This window comes from Acanthochromis polyacanthus, chromosome 17 (genome assembly GCF_021347895.1).
Source record: "Acanthochromis polyacanthus isolate Apoly-LR-REF ecotype Palm Island chromosome 17, KAUST_Apoly_ChrSc, whole genome shotgun sequence".
Taxonomy (NCBI): Eukaryota; Metazoa; Chordata; class Actinopteri; family Pomacentridae; genus Acanthochromis; species Acanthochromis polyacanthus.
In genome coordinates this window covers 26,717,450-26,739,690 of record NC_067129.1, presented here as the reverse complement: position 1 = coordinate 26,739,690, position 22,241 = coordinate 26,717,450, and the positions used below count along the sequence as shown (strand labels likewise).

The 22,241-nt window shown below is 42.3% G+C and overlaps 2 protein-coding genes and 1 long non-coding RNA gene across 4 annotated transcripts; 1 reads left to right on the top strand and 2 right to left on the bottom strand.

The window, feature by feature from the left end:
* Nucleotides 1–2,421: 2,421 nt before the first annotated feature.
* LOC127530583 (uncharacterized) lies at nucleotides 2,422–4,513 on the bottom strand. 2 transcript variants are annotated; one of them, XR_007937164.1, is made up of 3 exons: nucleotides 3,678–4,513; nucleotides 2,941–3,050; nucleotides 2,422–2,523 (listed from the first exon to the last, which is right to left on the bottom strand). It is a non-coding gene; the product is annotated as an uncharacterized LOC127530583 (long non-coding RNA). The 2 variants fall into 2 exon arrangements; XR_007937163.1 differs by having other exon boundaries at nucleotides 2,446–2,545.
* Nucleotides 4,514–13,986: 9,473 nt separating this feature from the next.
* LOC127530647 (uncharacterized) lies at nucleotides 13,987–15,921 on the top strand. Its single transcript, XM_051937922.1, has 3 exons — nucleotides 13,987–14,539; nucleotides 14,629–14,747; nucleotides 14,785–15,921. The coding sequence occupies exons 1-3, from the start codon at nucleotides 14,217–14,219 to the stop codon at nucleotides 15,339–15,341; spliced, it is 999 nt and encodes a 332-aa protein (XP_051793882.1). The 5' UTR covers nucleotides 13,987–14,216; the 3' UTR covers nucleotides 15,342–15,921.
* A 40-nt stretch (nucleotides 15,922–15,961) lies between these two features.
* On the bottom strand, nucleotides 15,962–17,705 carry LOC127530540 (uncharacterized). Its single transcript, XM_051937517.1, has 2 exons — nucleotides 17,429–17,705; nucleotides 15,962–17,092 (listed from the first exon to the last, which is right to left on the bottom strand). The coding sequence occupies exons 1-2, from the start codon at nucleotides 17,659–17,661 to the stop codon at nucleotides 16,042–16,044; spliced, it is 1,284 nt and encodes a 427-aa protein (XP_051793477.1). The 5' UTR covers nucleotides 17,662–17,705; the 3' UTR covers nucleotides 15,962–16,041.
* Nucleotides 17,706–22,241: the final 4,536 nt, after the last annotated feature.

The window sequence follows — 22,241 nt, the reverse complement described above, 5'->3', positions numbered from 1 at the left end:
AACATGCATTTTTGCAAATTCCAGTCTGGCTTTTTTATGAGTTTTTTTCAGCAGTGGTGTCCTCCTTGGTCGTCTCCCATGAAGTCCACTTTGGCTCAAACAACGACGAATGGTGCGATCTGACACTGATGTACCTTGGCCTTGGAGTTCACCTTTAATTTCTTTGGAGGTTGCTCTGGGCTCTTTGGATACAATTCCAACGATCCGTCTCTTCAATTTGTCATCAATTTTCCTCTTGCGGCCACGTCCAGGGAGGTTGGCTACTGTCCCGTGGGTCTTGAACTTCTGAATAATATGAGCCACTGTTGTCACAGGAACTTCAAGCTGTTTAGAGATGGTCTTATAGCCTTTACCTTTAAGATGTTTGTCTATCATTTTTTTTCGGATGTCCTGGGACAATTCTCTCCTTCGCTTTCTGTTGTCCATGTTCAGTGTGGTACACACCTTTTCACCAAACAGCAGGGTGACTACTTGTCTCCCTTTAAATAGGCAGACTGACTGATTATGAGTTTGGAAACACCTGTGATGTCAATTAAATGACACACCTGAGTTAATCATGTCACTCTGGTCAAATAGTTTTCAATCTTTTATAGAGGTACCATCATTTTTGTCCAGGCCTGTTTCATTAGTTTGTTTTTTTAAATAATTATGTTAATCAACAATTCAAAAGTAATGGCTGTTTTTGATTATTTAATTTTCAATAAATTTTTATTTATTGTTACTTTTGTGAGTTTCAAGTGATTTCAGTGAGAATTGTGGGTTTTTCCTTCTTTAACTGAGGGGTACCACAATTTTGTCCACGTGTGTATCTGGGTGGCATTCCACCCTCTGTGATATCTGGAAATATGAGAAGAAAAGGATGTTTTTATGTTAAATGTCTTAAAATATCCATCAAAGGGACAAGTTATAGTCAGACCCTCTTGTATGTGGTCACTCAAGTGAGACACAAGCCCTTTAACATCTGCATATTCTCTGCTGCAAAAGTTTGATGAACACTTCAACTGCACAGACATACTTCGATAACAAACTGGTCTGGTCCTTGCGTCTGGGTGTGTTCGTGACAAATGAACAGCAAAGCAGTTGAATGAGGAAAATCGCCTTCCACAATCTTTATGGCCACAAACAAAAATACATTGTTAATATGCCTGTGTGATCTACAGTGCTTAAGATATTCAGTCACTGAGATGCATTTAAATTCACAAATGCTACAAGTCAACATAGTGGTAAGATGGCCTTTTACCGTTTCTGCATTGATCAAATTAGTGCATGTATGCACGTTTTTAAAATGCAGGCAAACCTCCTAAAATGGGTGACTGACCCTTTTCCCACTGTCAGTAGCCGACGTTTCTCCTTTATCCCCTGATGTGCAGAGCAGAGAGGAAAGCAGAGATGTTTTAAGATAAGATAAGATAAGATAAGATAGACTTATTAATCTCACAAAGGAGAAATTTACCGTTACAGGGCTCTTAGAAACAAAAAACAGAGGAGTGCAAAAGTCACGAAAGTGCAAGAACAAGATAATAAATATTGCACATAATAACACTACACAGCAGTGTTCTACAGTCTGATGGCAGTGGGGATGAAGGACCTGTGGTAGCGCTCCTTCTTGCACTGAGGGTGTCTGAGTCTCGTGCTAAAGGAGCTGCTCAGCTCCACTACAGTCCGGTGCAGTGGGTGAAGTCTCTTCAGCTCTCAGTATTTTGTTGCTTCTAACTGAATTGTTGTGCTTTGAAATTTAGTTTCTCTCTGTGATGCTCTTTGTACTTTAAGATGTTTACTTATTTACTCTCACTTTAGCTTTCAGCTGCATTAGTCATGTTAAGTTACTGCTAATGAAAACGCAGCATTTCCTGCTTTTACTGCTTCATAATAAAAGCTTTTAGAAGTCAAAATAACGGGGGGGGGGCTTTTATTGTGCAGTTTTGACAGGAAGTAAAAGTTTAATCGGCTGTTTAGATACTTTACATATGAGCACGTCAGGTAAACGCACTTTTAAAGCGAATGTAAATTCTGCTGTGCTGAGCTGCAGCACCGACTCAAAAAGAGTCAACGAGGGGGCAAAGGGGTGAAGATAGCGTGCCTAGACTGTCGTTCCGTATCGCGCACACACACTGAGGCTAAAACTGATAAGCACTGATAGCCTACCTCTGCCTGGTGTCCGCAACAAAGTAAAATAAGCACTAGAGTCCCTTAACAAGTCCACATCAATCTCATACTTTTCCTCATTTAGTAGTAGCCCGCCATGTCGCTAAATAGCGGCAGCTTATTGCTGAAAAGTCAGGCGAGGCTAGCTCCGCCGATTTGCGACATGACAGGACCACTGTCTGCTTCACCGAGGACTGGACACTGTAACGTTTGATTCGTTTAGTTTTTTTGATCTTTTTTTTTACCATGGACGTGTGACAAAGGTTATTCCAATCCCGAAATCCTCTCATTCACCTTGAGTCCGACCGAAGTGGGTAATGGCCGCGGTCACTCCTTCCGCGCCAAGCGAAGGTCCTTGTACCCATAATGCAATGCGTGCTTCAAAATACGGAAGAAACACCTGTAAAGAATAATTACAGAAAATTCCTTCACAGTAACACAGTACAATGTGCCGTATTTTACGGACTTTTCTTACAGTGTAGGACAAAATACTGTCAAAATGTAAATGAAGGACTTGCAAGAACAAATACATCAACAAATAGTTAAATAAACGTTTAGTCAGGATTCCCTCAAATCCTTACCCAAAGAAATTATGAAAAAAATGTAATTAGGAGGTCAGGAGTATCACAGGACATTGAACTTGAGAAGAACAAGTTAGTCGGGTGTAATACAAGCCTAGTGCACAAATCCAACAAAGGAAGTGTCTCATACACACACACGCACACGCACACGCACACACACACACACACACACACACACACACACACACACACTGGAACACAGCCAGTTTCTCACCTCCATCTTCCAAGCTTTGAAGGAAGTCTTGCAGAAAGTTGAGAATCTTCATCTCACCCTTCTTCACTGAGGTCAGGAGCAAAAGCACTTACAAGAAACTCTGAATCCACCTACAGCAAAAAACAATGAATACACTAAAACTAAACATAAAAATACACTAAACTATCCTGAAGGTAGTGATTAAAGCTATTCCACTGAGAAGTATGGTACTTTTTTGGGTATTTCGAGTTATCAGTGCTGTTGTATAAGATTGCTGGCAACTGTACTTATAAAAAGCAATCTGTGACCTTCATCCAAGAGGATTTTTCTTTCTATCAAGTTGAGTGTTTTCTTGTAACCAGACATTTAGCGTCAGTTTACATTTCTGTGGTACTTTACATAAGTTGTAATAAATGTTTGTTTGTAAGTTTGTTTGTAAATTGTAATAAAAAAATTGTATAAATTGAACCCTAACTTCTCCAAGCCTCTCATACCTTAGTGTGGCCTGAAACACTCCAGTGCATCATTTGAATCTGAACAAGCTGATTGGATGAGAAGCAAAATGTCCTCACTGAGTAGCCTGTGCTAAATACTTGCATGTTGTACATCAGGTTTCAATTCTATATTTAACTAAATATCTGCATGTGGTGTTTTCAAAGGGTAGTAACAGGAAATGGCTAGAAGTGCCATTTTAATGAACCAAAAATCAACATGAAAAACAACAACACTATAAACACACTGTAAAGAATATAACTAACCTCCTCGATGAAACCTGGAACAAACAGTTGATCACATATATCTTTGTGCTGCGCCAAGACTTGGTCAAACCCATCGATCCTCAACCCCTCTGGTATGTGGTTGAGCATAGGGATGAGCCTCACACGCCCATGCAGGACAATGGCACTAATACAGACTAAGAAAAAGTTTAAAGTGAAAAATGTAAGTGCTTAAGCCTTTGGGACATGTTTACATACTCTGTTATGGCTTGCTTCTTGTCGAGTGTAAGTGGCCCTGTGTAGCCACATGCCAGAATGGTGTCAGTCATTTCAAGCACGTCTGCCTGGTCTGCATTTTCTACCTGCAGGTACAAAGTCAACCATAAGAAAGCAGTGTTTCCCCTGGGTTGAAATGGCTGTGAGGTGGTGGGGTGTAGGCAAGGGTTGAATTTTTAAAATCAAGATGCAAAATGGGGCATTCTGGCACGATTTGGAGCACATTTTGTTGTATTTGTAGCCATTTCCAAAAACTAAATTAAATAAAATGTTCATGTTTCTTTTCTAAAAATCAGTGACAGGGAGAAAATATGACAAATATAAACCCACTTGTCCCTGTGATCAAAACATGTCAACTAGTCCAGTCTGTTATATTCTGGTCAGATTTCCACTCCATTCCAAAATGCCACATCAGTTCTTATTACACATTTGAAAAAGACGACAAAGGACTTGAATCTGGAATCAAGTGGTGACTTTTACTTTTTTCTAAAAACAACTACATGTTAGGTACCAAATTCATTTTTATTTATAATAAAAAGGTCATGACCTTCATTTTACTTAAAAATGTGAAAGAAAACTTCAACTCTGGGTTAACAACTGGTTTTCTGAAGGACTTAGTTCTGTTTTCAAAACTTCCCTTTTTGAACACAGAACTAGAATTTGAACACAGAATCTGTTTTGCCATTGAATGATAGAATGTCGGGCACTCTAAATCATTTTATCAAAAGAAACTAGGAACTTTATATTCCGTTGAAATCATTTGTCTCGTTGGGTAGAACGGGTTTTGTCGCCTAAATGTTTTAACTGGAGCCATTTTTACAGTCACTGTCAATTCGTATCGCCACAGACAACAGAACAGTAACTCAGTAAAGGAAGCGAGATCGATGCCTACACTGCGTTGCTCACTTTATTTGGATGACATGCGATAGTTTTGATCCTTAATTTGACATATGTCTGTGATACACACCTGCTTTTAGCCCCGAAAAACGAAACCATGGAGCGCTGCCGCTTCTTGTCCGCCATGCTCGTTGTTCGCCAATCGGAACGACCGACATTTGAAACACGAACTCGCGGGATGTCATAGAGAACTGAGTGTTACCGACCAACGGGGATGTGTCTGCTGTCTTCACCCACGGCGAGAAAAGGCTGAAATTCTGTTGATTTCAGCGGCGAATATACCGGACTTATGTGTCAATGCTTTCTAATATTTAGCATTACTTTTTTTTTTTGGTGCGGACCAGTGAGGTGGTGGCCTGTACCAGCGAGGCGGCCCGCCTCGTCGGTCATGTAGGAGGGGAAACACTGAGAAAGAGAAGAACCTTTTAAAAAAAATTTTAATATGACATATAAACTTTGGGCATTTCCAAATTGTGTTTATTAACCTTTGTCAGTAAGTTTTTTTTAGACCTGCAGGAGCGTCTTCACCAGGCAGGTAATTTTCCATCTCTCCATGGCACAAATAATTGTAGCACCATCCTGTGAGAAAGTTTGGTGCAGGACCGCCCCCCCCCCACCAAACTTGCAGCAAAAATCTCCCCACATGTCCTAAATTAATTGATAACAACACACAATAATAGGAATGTGATCTTGTCTAACACTTCCACAAAATTTCCAAGTAGAACAGGAATTCTTTAAGCCACAGAGCAGTACATACTGAAAATGGTGTCATGTTGTATTTGGGGGTTTTCCCCTCTGGCTGTCTCCTTCAAATAAGTAATTTTCAATTCCCCCACCATTTCTGTATTCAGAATAGGAAAAATGTTACTGATCATTAAAACATTAATTACATTTGTTATTGTCTTTTTTGTGTGTGGAGGGGGTGCAACGAAAACATACCAGTAAGAAACTCCTCCTGAAGAGCACCTTGGTCTATCCCACACTCTCCAATGAATGAGGCTGACAGTGGATGTTTTGGGGAGCCTTTTCTTGACAGGACCACTGTTTCATTCCCTTTGAAACAGGTTGTCCCTTGTAACATTGATGCGAAACATCTGCAATTCATCTACTTTTGTCTTCAGAGACAACAGGATTTGTGAGACACTACAAAGTAATACCAAGACAAAATGATTGACAAACCAGGTCCACAAGCCAAGACAAGTCATCAAATCAATAAAGTTTTATGATGTACCTCTGATAGTGCTGATGGGTGCCCTCAGAAGTATCGCCGTGCTGTTCTTTTATGTCTGTGCGATGAGAAATAAAAAGATTTTCATTGTCCATATGAGCACAAGGCAATTACAGTATAAATAAATTAAAAAAGGTAATGAATTAGAAAAGGCAATTACAATTGTTAACAACCATGGGGCAATGGGGTTCTAAACAGAGAAGAAACAGAAGAACAAGAGAAATAAGAAGTCAGGAAAGAGGAGATGATATTACACATAGGAGAGTAAAAGTTTTGATGGCATTGAAAAGAAGATCAGGAGATTCATAAAATCAATGAGAAACATGAAATGAAGGTGGAGAGTGATCAGGGGATATAAGAGGAGAGAAGACACCAAAAAACAGTGTAAAACAGTGTAAAACAGTGTAAAACAGTGTAGCTTAACAATCTGGTCAGCTAGCTTAATTTTTAGAGGAATGTGATGATCATAGAGGCCTTGTGAAATACAAAAAAGTAATTTCAAAAATGGCTTTGAATCTGCTTTTAGCTCTCCCCACAGATGCTGGCGAGTATCATTATGTCCTCCTTTGAAAAGAGCTCACTGCAAACTGGACACGCAACCTATGGAATATGAAAATACTATAGAACCCATTTTGTTTCATAAAAGTACATACAAGTAAGTAAATATAATGTTGGAAATGAGAGGCTGATGAGAGTGCCTTTTGGTTTACACTGTCTCATACATACTGCTTGAGCCATTGTTCTAACTCACTACTGTATGTGCCAGACTGTCATCTACTTAGCTTGCTCTCCAAATCCGTCTGTTGCTCATCAGTGGACACCTGTAAAACTACATTGGACTATGGATATCATGTATCAGTATACTAAAATATACTGTGTAAAACAATATACTGAGTGAAAAGTGAACCATTTGATTTTACATAGCAGTGTGCTTACATCAGGCGTCAGAGAAAAATGCACATCTTTTGAGGCCTATGGAGCATCAGAGGGACAGTGATATGTTGTATTTGACTTATAAATGTCTATTTTGATGACAGGAAAAATAGACGTTTGCTAGCTTACATCATTTTCTGAATCCCATTCCACCAGGTCAATAAAATCTTCAGTTGTGCTCTAAAAAAGGAAATATTATGCGTAAAAATTACAAAATGTCTAAAACATGATTGTGAGGCACTCATTGACTGTATAAATAGGAGGAAATTGTGTAAATTACTGACAAGATCCCCAACATTCAACTTGTTTTCAATCAAAGCCATAGTTCAACCTTTCTTAAAACTGCCCTATCGCTGTAATCCCTTTATTGATATGTGGGGCGCATTCACTTTTACTCATCTGTGCCCGCTGTGGCGCAGCCAGAGCAGCCGCTTCCCAGCACTTTATATGTAGCGCAGAATGCTCAGAACTACTTTCTTTCACAGTGTGGCATCATCCGCTCGACAATGCATTCATCTTAAAACCAACTCTGTATTGTAATATTACAGTATTTCTTAGTAGTGTGGCAGCTGTGCAACCTACCAGTTGTCTACACAAGCGTTTGAGTCATTTGATGATGTATTAGTTTAAAGGATCACCTGGGTGCTGTAGTACCATTAGCCTCCATGTAAAGTGCTGACAGTCCAGATAGGTAAAAGTGAATGTACTTCCACATATTAATATGGGGATAAGAGCGATAGGGCAATTTTAAGAACAGGTTAAACTATGGATTTAAGGACATTACACTCTAATCAACAGAAAGAAACAGTAATATGTTTATGTCTGTTGTGTATGTGCTGCACCTTGTTATCGTTTACGTGCACTTTTTAGAGTGAAGGCTGAGCAGCTGCAGGGGTAGAAACTTATTACATGTGACACACCGGGCTTTAGGCATTGAGTTGAATTCTGGAGCTGTGAAGGGGAGAGGAGTCATGTCCAGGGTCTGCTGGATGGGCGTGATGTAAATGCAGCCCTCGCCTCCCCAGATTGTGACTATGCTGGCCCCTGTATAACCAGCCTCCTCTGGTGGCACGAGGTTTAATTTTCTTTGACCCGAGCCTCCTATTATGGATGAAAAATTGCATCCTGACAATCCTATAACTACAAACGTACAATTAAAAAGATAGACATCGATAATTTTTATTCTGTAAAACGTGTAACTTCTATTTTATCCATGTCTTTGTGAAGCATCCAGGCTCCCTGGAGTTGGCCCATCTTCGGAAATACGTCACAAAGCACATCAGTAATCTATGGATGTAAGTAACATGTGAAAATATTGTTATTAAAATGACTACCAGAGAGAAATTTTCATTATATTAAGGGAACATTTTCAGACCCTCAGTTATCAAAAGTGAGTACGAACAACTTTTTAATGACTACATGCAATTATTTCCATGCCACATTTAACCAGTGAGGAAACTGTATAAATATAATCCGTGATCGAGCCTTGTTTACATAAATGATCCACCTTTAGATACGGCACGTATCAAGCACAAGTTTGATTGCAATTGATTTTTAGATATGCACATTAAAACTGTATTATTTGACAGAATATTCAAACTGAAGTTGATACATGAGGCCCGTATAATAGAATGACAGACCAAGCAGAGAGATCTTTTTAAATCCCAATTGTTCATAATATGTACAATTTTTGTGTCCTGTACCTCTTTGTGACTGGCATCCTCTGGGATTCCAACACGACTTCTTCCCAAACCAGCTAGCAAATGGTTGTGCTCCTCAGACATCTTGGGAGTTCTTTCTGAGGACCGGGGTAATAAATAGAATGGGACCGGGGTGGCTTTTGCTCCTGGCCTCTTCTTGGGAGCATATAGAGGCCTCGATCGACGCCTGTCTTGGTGTAGTCCAGGAAAACACCTGAAAGACATTGCAGAGATATTCACTGCTCCAGCTGAAGTGGACTCTATGTTTTACCACTCAGTTTTTTGCTGATTATTTGTGAAAAGACAATTTTAAATAGATTATATAAAGAAAGAAGTCACAAATAAAAATTTCAGGGTTTCCCATAGAAAATGAGCAGCATTTGTGTGTTTGTGTGTGTGCCGTTGGGGTGGGGTGGGGGGCAAGCGTGGGTCACGCTCTTGAGTAGACGGATGGAGTGCTTTTGATACAGTGGAATATTCCAAATATGTGGAATATCATTCCTACCTTGCCATGTTATTTTGGACAGATGAGCTTGATGTGTGGTGGTTCTGGAGGTTGGTCCTCTGTGGTACTAGCAGGCCGGTGTTCTGTCAGATTTTGCTACCTTGTCAGATTTTGCTACCGTTGCATTTTCTGATGGACATGTCTATAAATTTTTGCCACTTTGTCAAATTTTGCTGCCGCTGTTTTTTCCTATAGCTTTGTCCATAACAGTTGTTTATCTAATTACAATGACGTTACCATGTTACAAAAAAACGAATCTTCTTGCATCTTCCTCTAGTTTTTTTACCAAAATTGTAGGGGAGCATATTTTGATTATACAATCGCCCCCCATCAAATAATGCTCCTGGTACTCACCCCCAATACCCCCGTATCATTAATTCCAGCTAGTTTTGATGTGTTTTATATGTACTTCAGGGTGGTAGCATATTTTGATAGTTCACTTGCACCCCATCAAATAATGCTCCCAGGAACTCCGACAGGGAGCAAATGATTATGGGTGTGATGTTAATGACGTGGAACGCATGCGCATAGCCGCAAAGGAGCAATTTTCGATGGGTAGCAAAATCTGACAGAACACCTGATTTCGGCTCTGTGAAAACCAAAATGTTGCGGGCAATAACTGTGCAGGCTGCAACTAGTTTGCAATCGCATAATGGACACCGATTAAAGTTCTGAGTCTCGTATTCCCCCAAGACTCTTGGGTTAAAAGCTGACAGGAGATCAAGTGTGGAGTTATCCCTTCACTATTCAGCAAGGCGTGTCGTTGTGGAGCAGGGAATAACACGGGCATCAAGTCTCGTAACACATCTCAACATACACTCAGGAAACGAGCTAACACCATGAAAGGAGCTAAGCGCGGTTAGTAACTAATACCACAGTCCGTGTAGCAGCATTTACCACGATTCTAACAATCTCACTATTCTCTGGACGCACACATCTCCGAACACAACACGAACACAACGATCTCCACCTCTATGTCTCTCTGCGACGCAGTCTGCCATCAACATCGGAAGTTGAGCTTGTTGGTGCCAGCATAGAGCACAGTCCCGAAGCGCCCTCCAGTGGATGAGTAAAACATAGCACCAACCGCAGCCCTCTATACTGTGACAGGTGACGTCATTTCCTCTCTTGTATACAGTGACTCTCTCAATGTCAAGTCCCTGGATGTTCAGCGGTGAAGTGTTTGAGGGTTTCCTGTGGAAAACCATCTCCATCTCCTTTGTCTTGTTAGTGTTCATTTGGAGATGGTTCTGCTCACACCAGCAGACAAAGTCCATGATGACCTTCCTGTACTGACAGTTGTTCCCCTCTGACATCCTGTGATGTCAGTGTCATCAGAGAACTTCTGGAGATGGCAACTGTCTGTGGAGTAGCAGAAGTCTGATGTATAGAGGGGGAAGAGGAAAGGTGAGAGTACTGAACCTTGGGGTGCTCCTAGACCTCCACATCAGACACACAGTCCTGTGGCCTCACATACTGGGGTCTGTCTGTGAGGTAGTCCATGGTCCATGCAGCCAGATAGTCTCTGACCCAGCCTGTCCTCAAACCAAAAACGACCACATAGGTCGTCTGTACACGCCCGTATTACGACCGAGTGTTACGTTTTGACTATGCGACCTCTGGCGGTTGAGTAAATATCGACACTCTGGTGTCGCAGGTGAAAAGTCACCATGAAACAAAGTTTTATCTTACACTATCCCTGTCCCTTTCCCTTACCATAACCCTAAACCCGTGCTGGGAAAGTGAGGAAAAAGCTGTTTCGCGACGGAAAAGCCGTTTCTCGAATTGAATCACATAATGCCTTCGTTTTCCCCGTTGGGGCGCAAACGTTCAAACGACCGCATAGGTCGTATTCCGGTGCACGTTACAAACGACCGATGTGGTCATATGAATTTGAGGACATGTTGCTCTGACCCCCATCCTCTCCATCTTCACCCTCAACAGTGAGGGTTGGATTGTATTGAAGGCACTGGAGAAGTGGAAGGACGTGATCCTCACGGTGTTTCTGGTGTCCTCCAGGTGAGACAGGGACCTCTGCAGCAGGTAGAGGACGGCATCATCGTCCCAATCCCAGGCTGGTATGCAAACTGCAGTGGATCCATGTTTGGGCTCACCAGGGGGCAGAGATGGTTCAGGACAATCCTCTCCAGTGCCTTCATCAGGTGAGAAGTTAAGGCCACGGGTCTGAAGTGGTTAGGCTCGTTGGGGCACGAGGTCTTTGGGACCGGAACCACACAAGAAGTCTTCCACATGGCAGGAACTCTTTCCAGTCTCAGGCTGACAGAGCTGGTCTGCACAGTCCCTGAGGAGTCTGGAGCTGATGCCATCATCCCCGCTTTCCTGGCTCTGGTCTTCCTGAGCTGCATTCTCACCTGATTCACTGTAGGTGTGAAGAGATGGGGAGGAGGTGGAGGTGGGGGGAGAGAGGAGAGCCTCAGAGATGGTGGTGGTGAAGGAGGTGAGGGGGAGGAGGCCAGCAGGCAGGAGGAGCTGGAGGCCGGCTGGACAGGACTCAGGCTGGAGGGGAGGTGATGAGACCAGTATCAAACCTGTTCAAAAACAGGTTTAACTGGTTGGTCCAGTCTCTGTCCCCAGGTTCAGGCTCCCCATTTTTGCCCTTGACCTGCCCTGATGTGGTCTTGAGGCCTCTGCAGACCTCTCCTATGTTGTTCTTCTTCAGCTGATCCTCCATTTTTCTCCTGTAGCTGGCCTTGCCCTCCCTGATCTTTCCTTTAAGGTCCCTCTGTACTCTCCTCAGGTCTTCTCTGTCACCAGACTTCAAGACCCTCCTTTTCTCCAGCAGCAAGGCTCTCCCCAGACAGCAAAAAGGTCCGCATTGGATACGGTCACATCCGCCCTACCTCCGTTTACCAGTCAGACCCGCTGAATGCACCCGCCACTTATCTGTTCTCTATTGGTGCGTAGCAGATTCGAGATCTGTGTGTGGAACGGATGCGTGCTTCAGTTGCAGCACAGCACCGTTACTGAGGCAGGAGAAGAGTCGTCTCTTGGTAAGTACATGAAATTACAATTTTATTCTAGTATTCATTTGAAATAAATAATCAAGATTGTGTTCAACGTGAGGTGAGTTTGGATAAGTTATCTTTTGTGTGTGAAGCAATTGTGGCATCGCTAAACGATGTTGGCGCGAAAGAGTTAAAACTGTGCATGCGCTCCCTTTTTGGGTTAACATAACGTTTCTGCACTTGCCAGAACGAGCGGTTGTAGCACAGCATATAAGTTCATGTTGCCGATATCCAAATTTGTTCTAATACAAATAATATTTGTTTGTATTCAAACACAAGGTAACGTTAGCTTCCTGTTAGCATAGCGGCAACATAAACATTAGCATCAGATTTGGCCGTCCTTGAACCTCTTTGCATGGACATTACTCTGTGTTAGTATGTACGTTAACCCGTTAAAACTGCACCGGCCCGAATACGGACCGCTGAACGATCTGCATAAGCATATTTTCAAAATTCACGGAAGCTGCATTATAGAAACACTCTACACCCATGGAAAGCTTAGATTCTCATGAATCCGCCGGCATAAACCACTTTCAGATGTGATTTCACATAGCTCGGCTCCGTGCGCGTGCACGCGGCGCATGGTGGAGTTGTGCGTGTCATATTCACTGTATTTTTGCCCATATTTTTATGAAGATACAGAAAACCACGTTGTTTTGTAGTCAAAATGGCGGCTGAACCCTTTTCTTTTGTTTACGACCGCATTTCAACCAAACAAGTGACTCTGGCCCATAGACTGTATATAAAGATGGACGTAGCATCTGACTCCAGAACTGAAGCCAACCCGGAAGTGTCAAAAACTTGCAATATCACGCCGTCCTCTAGGGTTGGTTCCAAAAAGCTTTTGCTCCACAGACCCCAATTCATTTTTGGAGAAAATAAAATATGATAGACTGATGTTCTACAGCTCAGGATTTTTTTCCCGTTAGTTTTCATGGTCAAAATGAGAGATCAGGTGGCCGATCTTAAAATAAATCAATACTGAATTTTAAATAAATCGTTAAAGTTGGCGGAGCCAGGGGGCGTGGCTATACTTGATAGACAGCAACAGAAGCCTCTGCGGTAAAATGTGGGCGGGATAAGAGAGTCCTCAGCCAATCCTGCCCCAAGTTGCTCTCCGGTCCAGTCTGCTTGATGACGCTTTTTACGTCACTGGCTCCAAAAAATCCAAAAATTCAGGTTGTCAGCTTACAAAGGAGACCCCAACCATGCATGTAGTCCGAACAGTTCAAGAACAGCATTCAGTTTACTTTCTGTACATCTTCAGTAGAAATTTCAGGCGAAAATTGACTGAAGCTTATAGGGTTAAGCTTCAGCGTCCCGTATTCGGGACGTTTTGAGATCTGCATAAGGATTTTTCAAAATTCACCGAAGCCTTGCCTATTAAAAAAATATCAAGTCAACATTTCTGTCTGAGTTAAATTCACTGCCAACATTACCATATATTTTCGAAAACACTGCATAATCTAAATGCTTTCTCCCCAATAAGGCTGTTCCTGTGTGAAGCAACTGTCGCTGTGAGAAGTGAGTGAAATATGGAGACAAGAGTGGTCTCTAGGTCTACACTGCGAAGGCGTGCGAGCAGAGACCTGGACAGGAGACTACAACAAATTACCAATGACTACAACACTGTGCTGGAGGACATTTGTAATACAGATGTAGGGGGGGAGGGCACTGCATCCGCTGTAGACATGGACACATCGATCTATGAAGATATGAATGGTTGCAGTGATGAACAAATGGACTTTCCTCAGTGCAGTGGGCCAGACTCAGATCCTGACTCAGGGTGCTTTCACACATACGCCTTTTGGTCCGCTTAAAGCGGACTGGAGTCCGCAACACCAGCAAGTACGGTTTGTTTGGGCTGGTGTGAAAGCAGACCAGATGTTTTTGGTGCGGACTAAAGAACCGGACCGAGACCACTTTCGAGAGGTGGTCTCGGTCCGGTTCTATGTGAACTCCAGTTCGGTTCGCTCCTGGTGAGAACACAAACCTGTCTCCATTCGGACCGGCTGAATGGCGCAGCAGACTTTTTGGTCTACGGGAGCTTCCATAGCTACCTGCACAGGGAATTTTGGGAGGCGTCAACTCGCGCTCGATGAACCACATTCTCCACACGAGTTTGACCGGGAGCCTGCGTTTACGATGAACAGGGGACAGACTTGGTCTAAAGAGGAGGTACAGTGCCTCATAGAAATATGGGCGGATGAGCACATTAGGGCTCAACTGTCGAGCACCCACAAAAATGCTGAAATTTTCGGAATTTTCAGCAAACAGATGAGAGCGCGCGATTTTCAGCGGTCAGTTGAACAAAAAAACTTCGACAGCAATATATCAAAGTTCGAGATGCTCTGAAAAAAACAGGCAGCACTTCAACAGCGAGACAAAGGTTCAAGTGGTACGACGCATTGGACAAAATCCTTGGCAGGAAGCCTGATGTGGATCCTGTGGACATAGTGGAGTCACATGAAAACACGATGGAGGCTCCCCCACATGTTAACACCGAGACCGAAGCTAATGTTCCTGGGCCATCTGCATCACAAGATGGTAAGAAGTTGAATATTTTTGTTTTTAAACAGTTAAGTGAAAATGTTAACAATTATAGTTATTGTGCTCCACTCTATTACAGAAGAGGAGGCAGATACTAGCTTGGATAGTAGCGTCTCATCAGCTCAGGAGAGTGAACCCACCTCGGCCAGTGTGAGACTTGAGATACCTGGGGCCAATTCAAGGAAAAGAAAAACAAAGACCAGAGGACGTGATGACGACTTCACCAAATACATGGCGGAGAGTAAGAAAGTTTTGGAGGAAATGAGAGAGGCAGAGACCAGGCAGCTCGAACAGGATCAGGCTCTACAGGAGAAGATGCTCAATGCTCAACAGGAAGCGGATGAGAGAAGATTCAATGCCCTGATGACCCTGCTGCAGTCTCAGCAACAGGCCTCTAATCAGCTCATTGCACAGCTTTTTTCGCAGCTTATAAATAAGGTGCCCACTCAGGCTCCTGCTTCTTCTTCATCCTGGTCTGGTGTTCCATCTCATCAGAGCTCCCCTCATCTTCCACACAGCACCCACCATCAGCTGCCACCTTCTGAAGCCGCACCATATCACAACACAAATCCAGAATATTACAACCTTTAAGACGTACCGTATATGTAACATGTCGTTTTAGAGGTCTGTTACAAGTTGTTTTTGCTAGACCTGACTGTTATGCCATGCATAATTGCACATTTGTACAGTATTTTTTTTAAAATCAGGACTTTTACCTGTGTTAAATGTTTACAAAAAGTTGTTCATGGTTGTACATTTGTCTATGCAGCACTTTACTGTGGATAAATGCTAATTTTGTAATTGTTGTCATTGACAAACCAAGCAAATAAAGGTTCTTGCACATTTAAATGTTTTTTTATTCATGGGACTTGAATCACACAGGTGGGAGATATTTGCTAAAACCTCATAACATTTTTATTAAGACAATCTGACAATATATTTGGGAATTCAAAAAGGGCATAAACTTTAACATTTGTAGTATCAAAAATATGAATTGACCACACAAATACAAACGTGCAATTTATTAACTTTGAATCAGCTGAATCATGAAAAAGTATAAAATTTTCTCATTTGGTAAAAAAAAAGTTATATCTTCAACATGTTGCCATCAACAATTAGCTGAAAGAATTCATTAATCAATCAATTGGACAAAAACAGTGAAAAGTTTGAGGATGTTTCAAATCTCAGTGAGATTTGAAACATCCTCTAACATTTCACAAATTTTGTCCAATTGATTGATTAATAAATTCTTACAATGGAGGCATAAAAATGAAAAAAATGACTTGACTTTTTACCATGTTGAAAAATATCTACACAGGGCATTTCGAATGTCTGATTGTTGCTGATTATCACCACCTCTCCCCTCTGGAACAGCTTCAATCTCTTCCTCAGCCTCAGTCTCTTCATTAAAATAATCCTCATGATGTACTTCAAGAAAGTTGTGTAAAACACAACACGCCAAGACAATCTGACTGACAAACGTAATGTGGGCATCGCAAACCTTTAGCAGGCAACGCCAGCGTCCTTTAAGGCGCCCAAACCCACGCTCAACTGTCATGCGAGACTGACTCAGCTTGAAGTTGAAGTTGATCTGTTCTGGTGTGACTCCTGCTCCCTCTGGGTAGGGTTTCATGAGCCATGGGAGTAGTGGATATGCTGAGTCCCCCAGCAGAACCAGTGGCACATCAACACCCTCAAATCTTTCCGTCCAGTCCAGGAGTAAAGTTCCATTCATGCCTCTTTGGTACAAAGAAGACAGTGCAAATACACGAGCATCATGTATTTTACCTGCACGACCCACATTAATATCCCAAAACCTCATGCGATGGTCGACTACAGCCTGAAGAATAATAGAGTAGTCTCCTTTCCGGTTGTAGTAGGAGGCAGGGTCATCTGTTGGGGCACGTATTTTGATATGCGTGCCATCGATAGCACCTGCCACCTGAGGGAAACGCCATTTGTCTCTAAACCCTTGCACAATAACTTTCATCTCGGGTGCAGTGGGTTGCCTAATGTACTTTGGTTTTAGGATAATGTTGATAGCAGTCACCACCTCTTGAGTAATAAGGCAACAAGTGGAAAGTCCAACACCAAATAAATGTGAAATAGACCTATATTCAAGGTTGGTGGCCAGCCTCCAAATACATATTCCTATTCGAAGTTCAACGGACACAGCCCGTCTGTATTTGGTGTTTTGACGGGTCAACCAGGGACGAAGCATGTTGCATAGATTGTTGAAAGTAGCTCTTCCCATTCTGAAGTTCGCACTCCACTCTACATCTGTCCAGTTGTTATTCACATACTGCCACCAGATCCCAGGTCTCTGATAGGTCCACACACTCCTATGAAAGTAGAAAAAAACATAATTAATGAGTCATTTGGTCTGTATACGTAGGTATAGTGACACAAGATCACAAGAAACTAAACATTTTAGTAAAGTGTAACTAGACATGCACATGTATTTGTAGGTACAGTGACAAAATTATGTGTCAGTTTTTGTCACTGTTGAATAGTCTGCTTTATTATTGATAGTACACTATTCAAAATATTTACTATTTAACGTTAATACTATTGTGAATGATTTCTGTTTTTCCAGTTTTTTGGCCTTTGTTGTCACGAGTTGAGTAGGCCAACGTTTACAACAGTAACCCGATATGATAAGTGAAACAAAAGCTTACCCAAGAGATTGGCGAAAATGTCTCCGAAACACGAGTTGGTTCAGGTTGTGGAGCATCGCCCGCTTTCTCCGATAACGTCTTGCAATGCATCTTCTCCGTTCCAAAAACGACTGTGTAATGTTCTCGTGCCGAATGCGAGCTTCATGCTGGAACAACAGCAGTATTTGTACTTGCTGCATAAAGCAATGATACGAATATATGGCAACCAGAACGAACAGGAGAGCATAGTTCATTGTTTACGAATAAACCTCGATCCACGGAATAAACACAGCCTGTTTTCTTCCGGGATTTTTCCCTCTTCACATGCTGCGCCAATCAGCGTTCACCTACGTCATCTATAACACCTTATTTTGTGAACAGCGCCGCCAAACGACTGGGGGGAGATATAACATTCATCGTAGTTGGTTCAACTGTGAAAACACTGGTGTGAATGCGAACCGAACCAGTTGAAATTAGCAACATTTTAACAACTCTTGGGTCAAAACGAACCACTCTAACGGACTAACAGCTGTGAAAGCACCCTCAGACTCAGACTCAGACTTGTCAGATGATGTTTTTGAACCATGTAGCCTCAGAGAAAGTATCTGTAATTGGGCCCTCACCTTTGGTATTTCCTAGTGATGGGACGATGATACCTCAAGGAGTGTATTGACACACTAAACAAACTGTGTCGGCACTGTATTGATACTGTGTTGGTCACCCAATAGTGACCCCTGCAGTAGTTATAAAATCATTGCAGGTAAAGAAATTCCTTGTTCGTGTAAATGCTAAAACTGAGTTGGTATGTAAAATATAGCAAATTGGAGTAAAAAATCGGAGTTACAATTTTTTAACTTATGTGCACATTTGTCAACTTAACTGTTAAATCATATGAAATAAAAGACAAAAAAGTGATTAGTTCATGAATTTTTATTGAGAAACAAAAGTTTTTGGAGTGTCTTTGCTCCAAGGCGATTTCTCCTCTTACACACCAGCTCCCCAGCCTTGGAAAATACTCTTTCGCATGGTACAGACGATGATGGTGAGCAGAGAGTTTTAAGTTCAATTCAATTCAATTCAATTTTATTTATATAGCGTCAATTACAGTCAAATCGTCTCAAGACGCTTTACAGAACCCAAATGCCTGACCCCCAGAGCAAGCCCAAAGGAGACAGTGGCAAGGAAAAACACCCTTTTAACAGGGAAGAAACCTCGAGCAGAACCCGGCTCAAATAGGGGGGACCCATCTGCCTGCTGGCCGGGCGGGTTGAGAAGGACAGAAGAGGGCAAGGGGGAGGGATGGGAGAAGAGGGAGGGGTGAGAAAGCAAGGAAAACACAACACACATTTGAATACATGCATGACAGGATATGTGACACAGACAAAGTATAAGCTAACATTGAAAACTGACTCATAGTTTACTCTTATGATGTACGGCTCTGACATTAAACATACTCCATATATAGCTAGCAGTAAAATTCAAACAGTATGTAAGTTAGCATAACAGTATATTGAAGGCGATGCAGAGTTGACTCGTGGAAAAAGGGAATTGGAAGCAGAGGGCTGGTGGAAGGTCAGTAGCAGCATCCCACAGTGGACATGATGGAGACTGGACCAGCTGGTGGAACATCAACCGCAGATCTGAAGCATCCAGCTCTGGGACCAGGGACACTCGGAGAAATAGCACAGGGGGAAACAGAGTGAATGTACTGCAATAACGGTATACATATTAAATGTAAAGGTAGATAGAGAAGGGCTCAGTGCGTCAAGAAAAGTCCCCCAGCAGCCTATAGGCCTATAGCAGCATGACTAGGGGCAGAACGAAGGGACGTCCAAGAGGGGGTCAGCTGTACAATGAAGACACAAGCCGAACCTCTGTGGGTCACCCAGTCAGCCCCAACTATAAGATTTGTCAAAAAGGAACGCTTTAAGCCTGGTCTTAAAAATAGAGAGGGTGTCTGCCTCCCGAACCCAAACTGGGAGCAGGTTCCACAGGAGAGGAGCTGATAACTGAAGGCTCTGCCTCCCATTCTACTTTTAGAAATTCTAGGAACAACAAGTAAGCCTGCAGCTTGAGAGCGAAGAGTTCTACTAGGATAATAAGGTACTATCAGATCTTTAAGATATGATGGAGATTGGTTATTAAGAGCTTTATATGTCAGAAGAAGGATTTTAAATTCTATTCTGGATTTAACAGACATTTAAGTGCAAGTTGATGAAGATGTGGGTATATTTTCTGGTTCCATTTCCAATATTGCAAAGGTTGGTTTCTGGGTGTGTTTGTTTCTGCCAGGTAGCGTTGGACTTCAATAATGGAGTCAGCTGTTGCGTTCCTCGTCTTCTGGGTCTCTGCAACCTCCATATCTAAAGTTTTCCAGAGATTGTGCCCTAAAAAAATAGTTAATCATTACTTTATTATCACATGATATATCATATCACAAAGTGCCACAGAAATGTATTTTCATACCTGAACTGGGTTCTGACCCATGTGAAGAGCTAGGCTCTTCTTCTCCTGGGTCAGGTTCTTGGCTCCTCATTTCTTCTGCACATTCTGACTGCAGTCTCTTCACCGCTTCACTTGCCTTTTGCTGACTAACAAATCCATTCTTTTTAAATCTGGGATCTAACAGAGTTGCCAGAGTCATCACACTGAGAGATTCCATGCCGCAAATAGTGTCAGTTAGCCGCTTCCTCAGGTTTTCAGCCAGTTGCTGAGCAGCTGTTTTTGTCACTGTTGTGGCCTGACGTTGAAGCTCAATGTGGAGCATTCTCATCATGGGAATGACCTTCGACCCAGAGACCCTTTTTTCCTCAGACAGTTCTCTTGTAGCTTGGTCAAAAGGAGCAAGAACCCTGAGCATCTCTTCAGTGATCTGACATTCTTCTGGAGTCAGTGGAGTGATGTCAGGTTTTAATGAGGCCAGTGACACCCAGACTGCCTCCTTCTGCTCAGTCATTCTTTCAAACATTTGGTAGGTACTGTTCCATCGTGTTGGCACCTCGTTTATTAATTTATGGCCCGGTGTTCCCAGCTGTTGCTGTATTTGAGTGAGCTTCTCTTTAGCAGTCACGCTCGATCGAAAGTATGTCACAATGTGTCGTGTTTTGTTGCGTATTTCAGTTATTGTTGGGATTTGATCACATGATTTTCTCACAATTAAATTCAGGGAATGGGCTATACAAATGGTATGCCGTATTTGCAGCATTCGAGCACATGCAGTCATGTTTGCTGCTGCATCAGTGACAAGACACCTGACCTTTCCTGCTATGCCCCACTCCTCCATGAGGCTCCTTTTAACCGTGGCAATGTTTTCTGCAGTGTGTTTCTGAGGAAAATGCTGCACTGCCAAGACTGATGAATGGAGTTCATGGCTTTCTTTGTCCACATAGTGGCCAGTAACAGCTAGATATGCCTCCATATTCATAGACGTCCACATATCAGCTGTTAAAGTAACAGCAACGGCACTCTGGAGGTCCTTTTTGGTTTTCTCCTTTTCCTCCTCATATCTCTGGCTCACCAAGTCCTTGATGGTCTGAAAATAACCATACAAATACTGTTACACCAATAAAATATAGTTATATAGTTAGTACAAACATATAATAAAGATTCTTAAACATACCTTCCTGCTTGGTAGAGTATATGAGGGTACAATAAGCTTCAGGAGCTCCCTGAATCCCTCATTTTCAACAATGGTGAGTGGCTGACAGTCTTTGATGATCATATTGACCACTGCCTCATCCACTGCTTGCTTGTTAGGAACTGCAAGCCAAAAGGAACTATTTTGTCAAAAGCTTAATAAAAGGACTGCAATTTTTACAAACAATATCAAATAAACATAAGACGACATGGTGTTGTAGTGGTTAGCACTGTCGCCTCACAGCAAGAGGGTTGGAGGTTCGATACCAGGCCTGGAGCCTGTCTGTTTGCATGCATGTTTTTTTTTAGCACAATTTTTAGAGAGACTTTCAACATACCTGGGGTACTCTCACGAGTATCTGCCAATTCTTCATTGCCATGCCGAGCTCTATAATGCCTCAGCATTGATGAAGTGCTCTTATTGATATAAGATAGCTCTGTGGAGCAGAGCCGACACTTCACCTACAATAACAAAAAAAGTTAATTTATCTGAAAACAATTCAAACCTCTTACCAGAACATTGCATTCACTTGTTAAAAAAATAGACACCCTATCTCATGATTACGAGATCGGGATCTCATAATTACATGATAACATGAATAAAGCAACTGTAAGGCTCTTTAACTGACTATCATATGTATCACAGGTCATTCACTTGATAAACTGATAAAGTGAGTGCAATGCGCCACCGTAAAAAATAGTATATAAAGGAGACAAAGATTTACCTTGTTTGGCGTCACGAGATCAAAATTATTCCACACCGGGGAAAACTTCCTAGAACGATCCATGATCAAGCAAAACTCCATCCGACAAACCCACGACATGTTGATACAGTTTGTTTCCTGATAAACACACTTTGGCGCGGCACATCCAAACGATACAGTTCCTGTATCGGTCACGTGATTCTTTCTTAAAGCAATACAAGCACCGATACGAGGTTTCCCTCTTGAGCTCTCGGCACAGTGCTGATGCACCAGTGTCGCTCGTCCCATCACTAGTATTTCCCTTGTAGCGCTCACAGCACTTCTAAGTATATTGCAATTTTACCACCCTGATCTGCCAAAAGATGCTAGAACTCTCCTTAAGACTGACACTCGCTACGCTATTCAGAACAAGGTTGGGGGGCAGTATCATTATTTTGGTATATTGTCTTCCATCAAGAGGACACTGTCTCGGGTTGTTGACTCCGTTACTGATT

Excerpts from the sequence above, each read along its gene's own strand:
- LOC127530647 (XM_051937922.1), top strand. The coding sequence starts at position 14,217 with ATGGCGCAGCAGACTTTTTGGTCTACGGGAGCTTCCATAGCTACCTGC. Across the intron at positions 14,540-14,628 it reads TTCGACAGCAATATATCAAA|GAAGCCTGATGTGGATCCTG; the intron begins GTTCGAGATGCT and ends AATCCTTGGCAG. Across the intron at positions 14,748-14,784 it reads GCCATCTGCATCACAAGATG|TGAAAATGTTAACAATTATA; the intron begins GTAAGAAGTTGA and ends TAAACAGTTAAG.
- LOC127530540 (XM_051937517.1), bottom strand. The coding sequence starts at position 17,661 with ATGAACTATGCTCTCCTGTTCGTTCTGGTTGCCATATATTCGTATCAT. Across the intron at positions 17,093-17,428 it reads CATTTTCGCCAATCTCTTGG|GAGTGTGTGGACCTATCAGA; the intron begins GTAAGCTTTTGT and ends CTACTTTCATAG.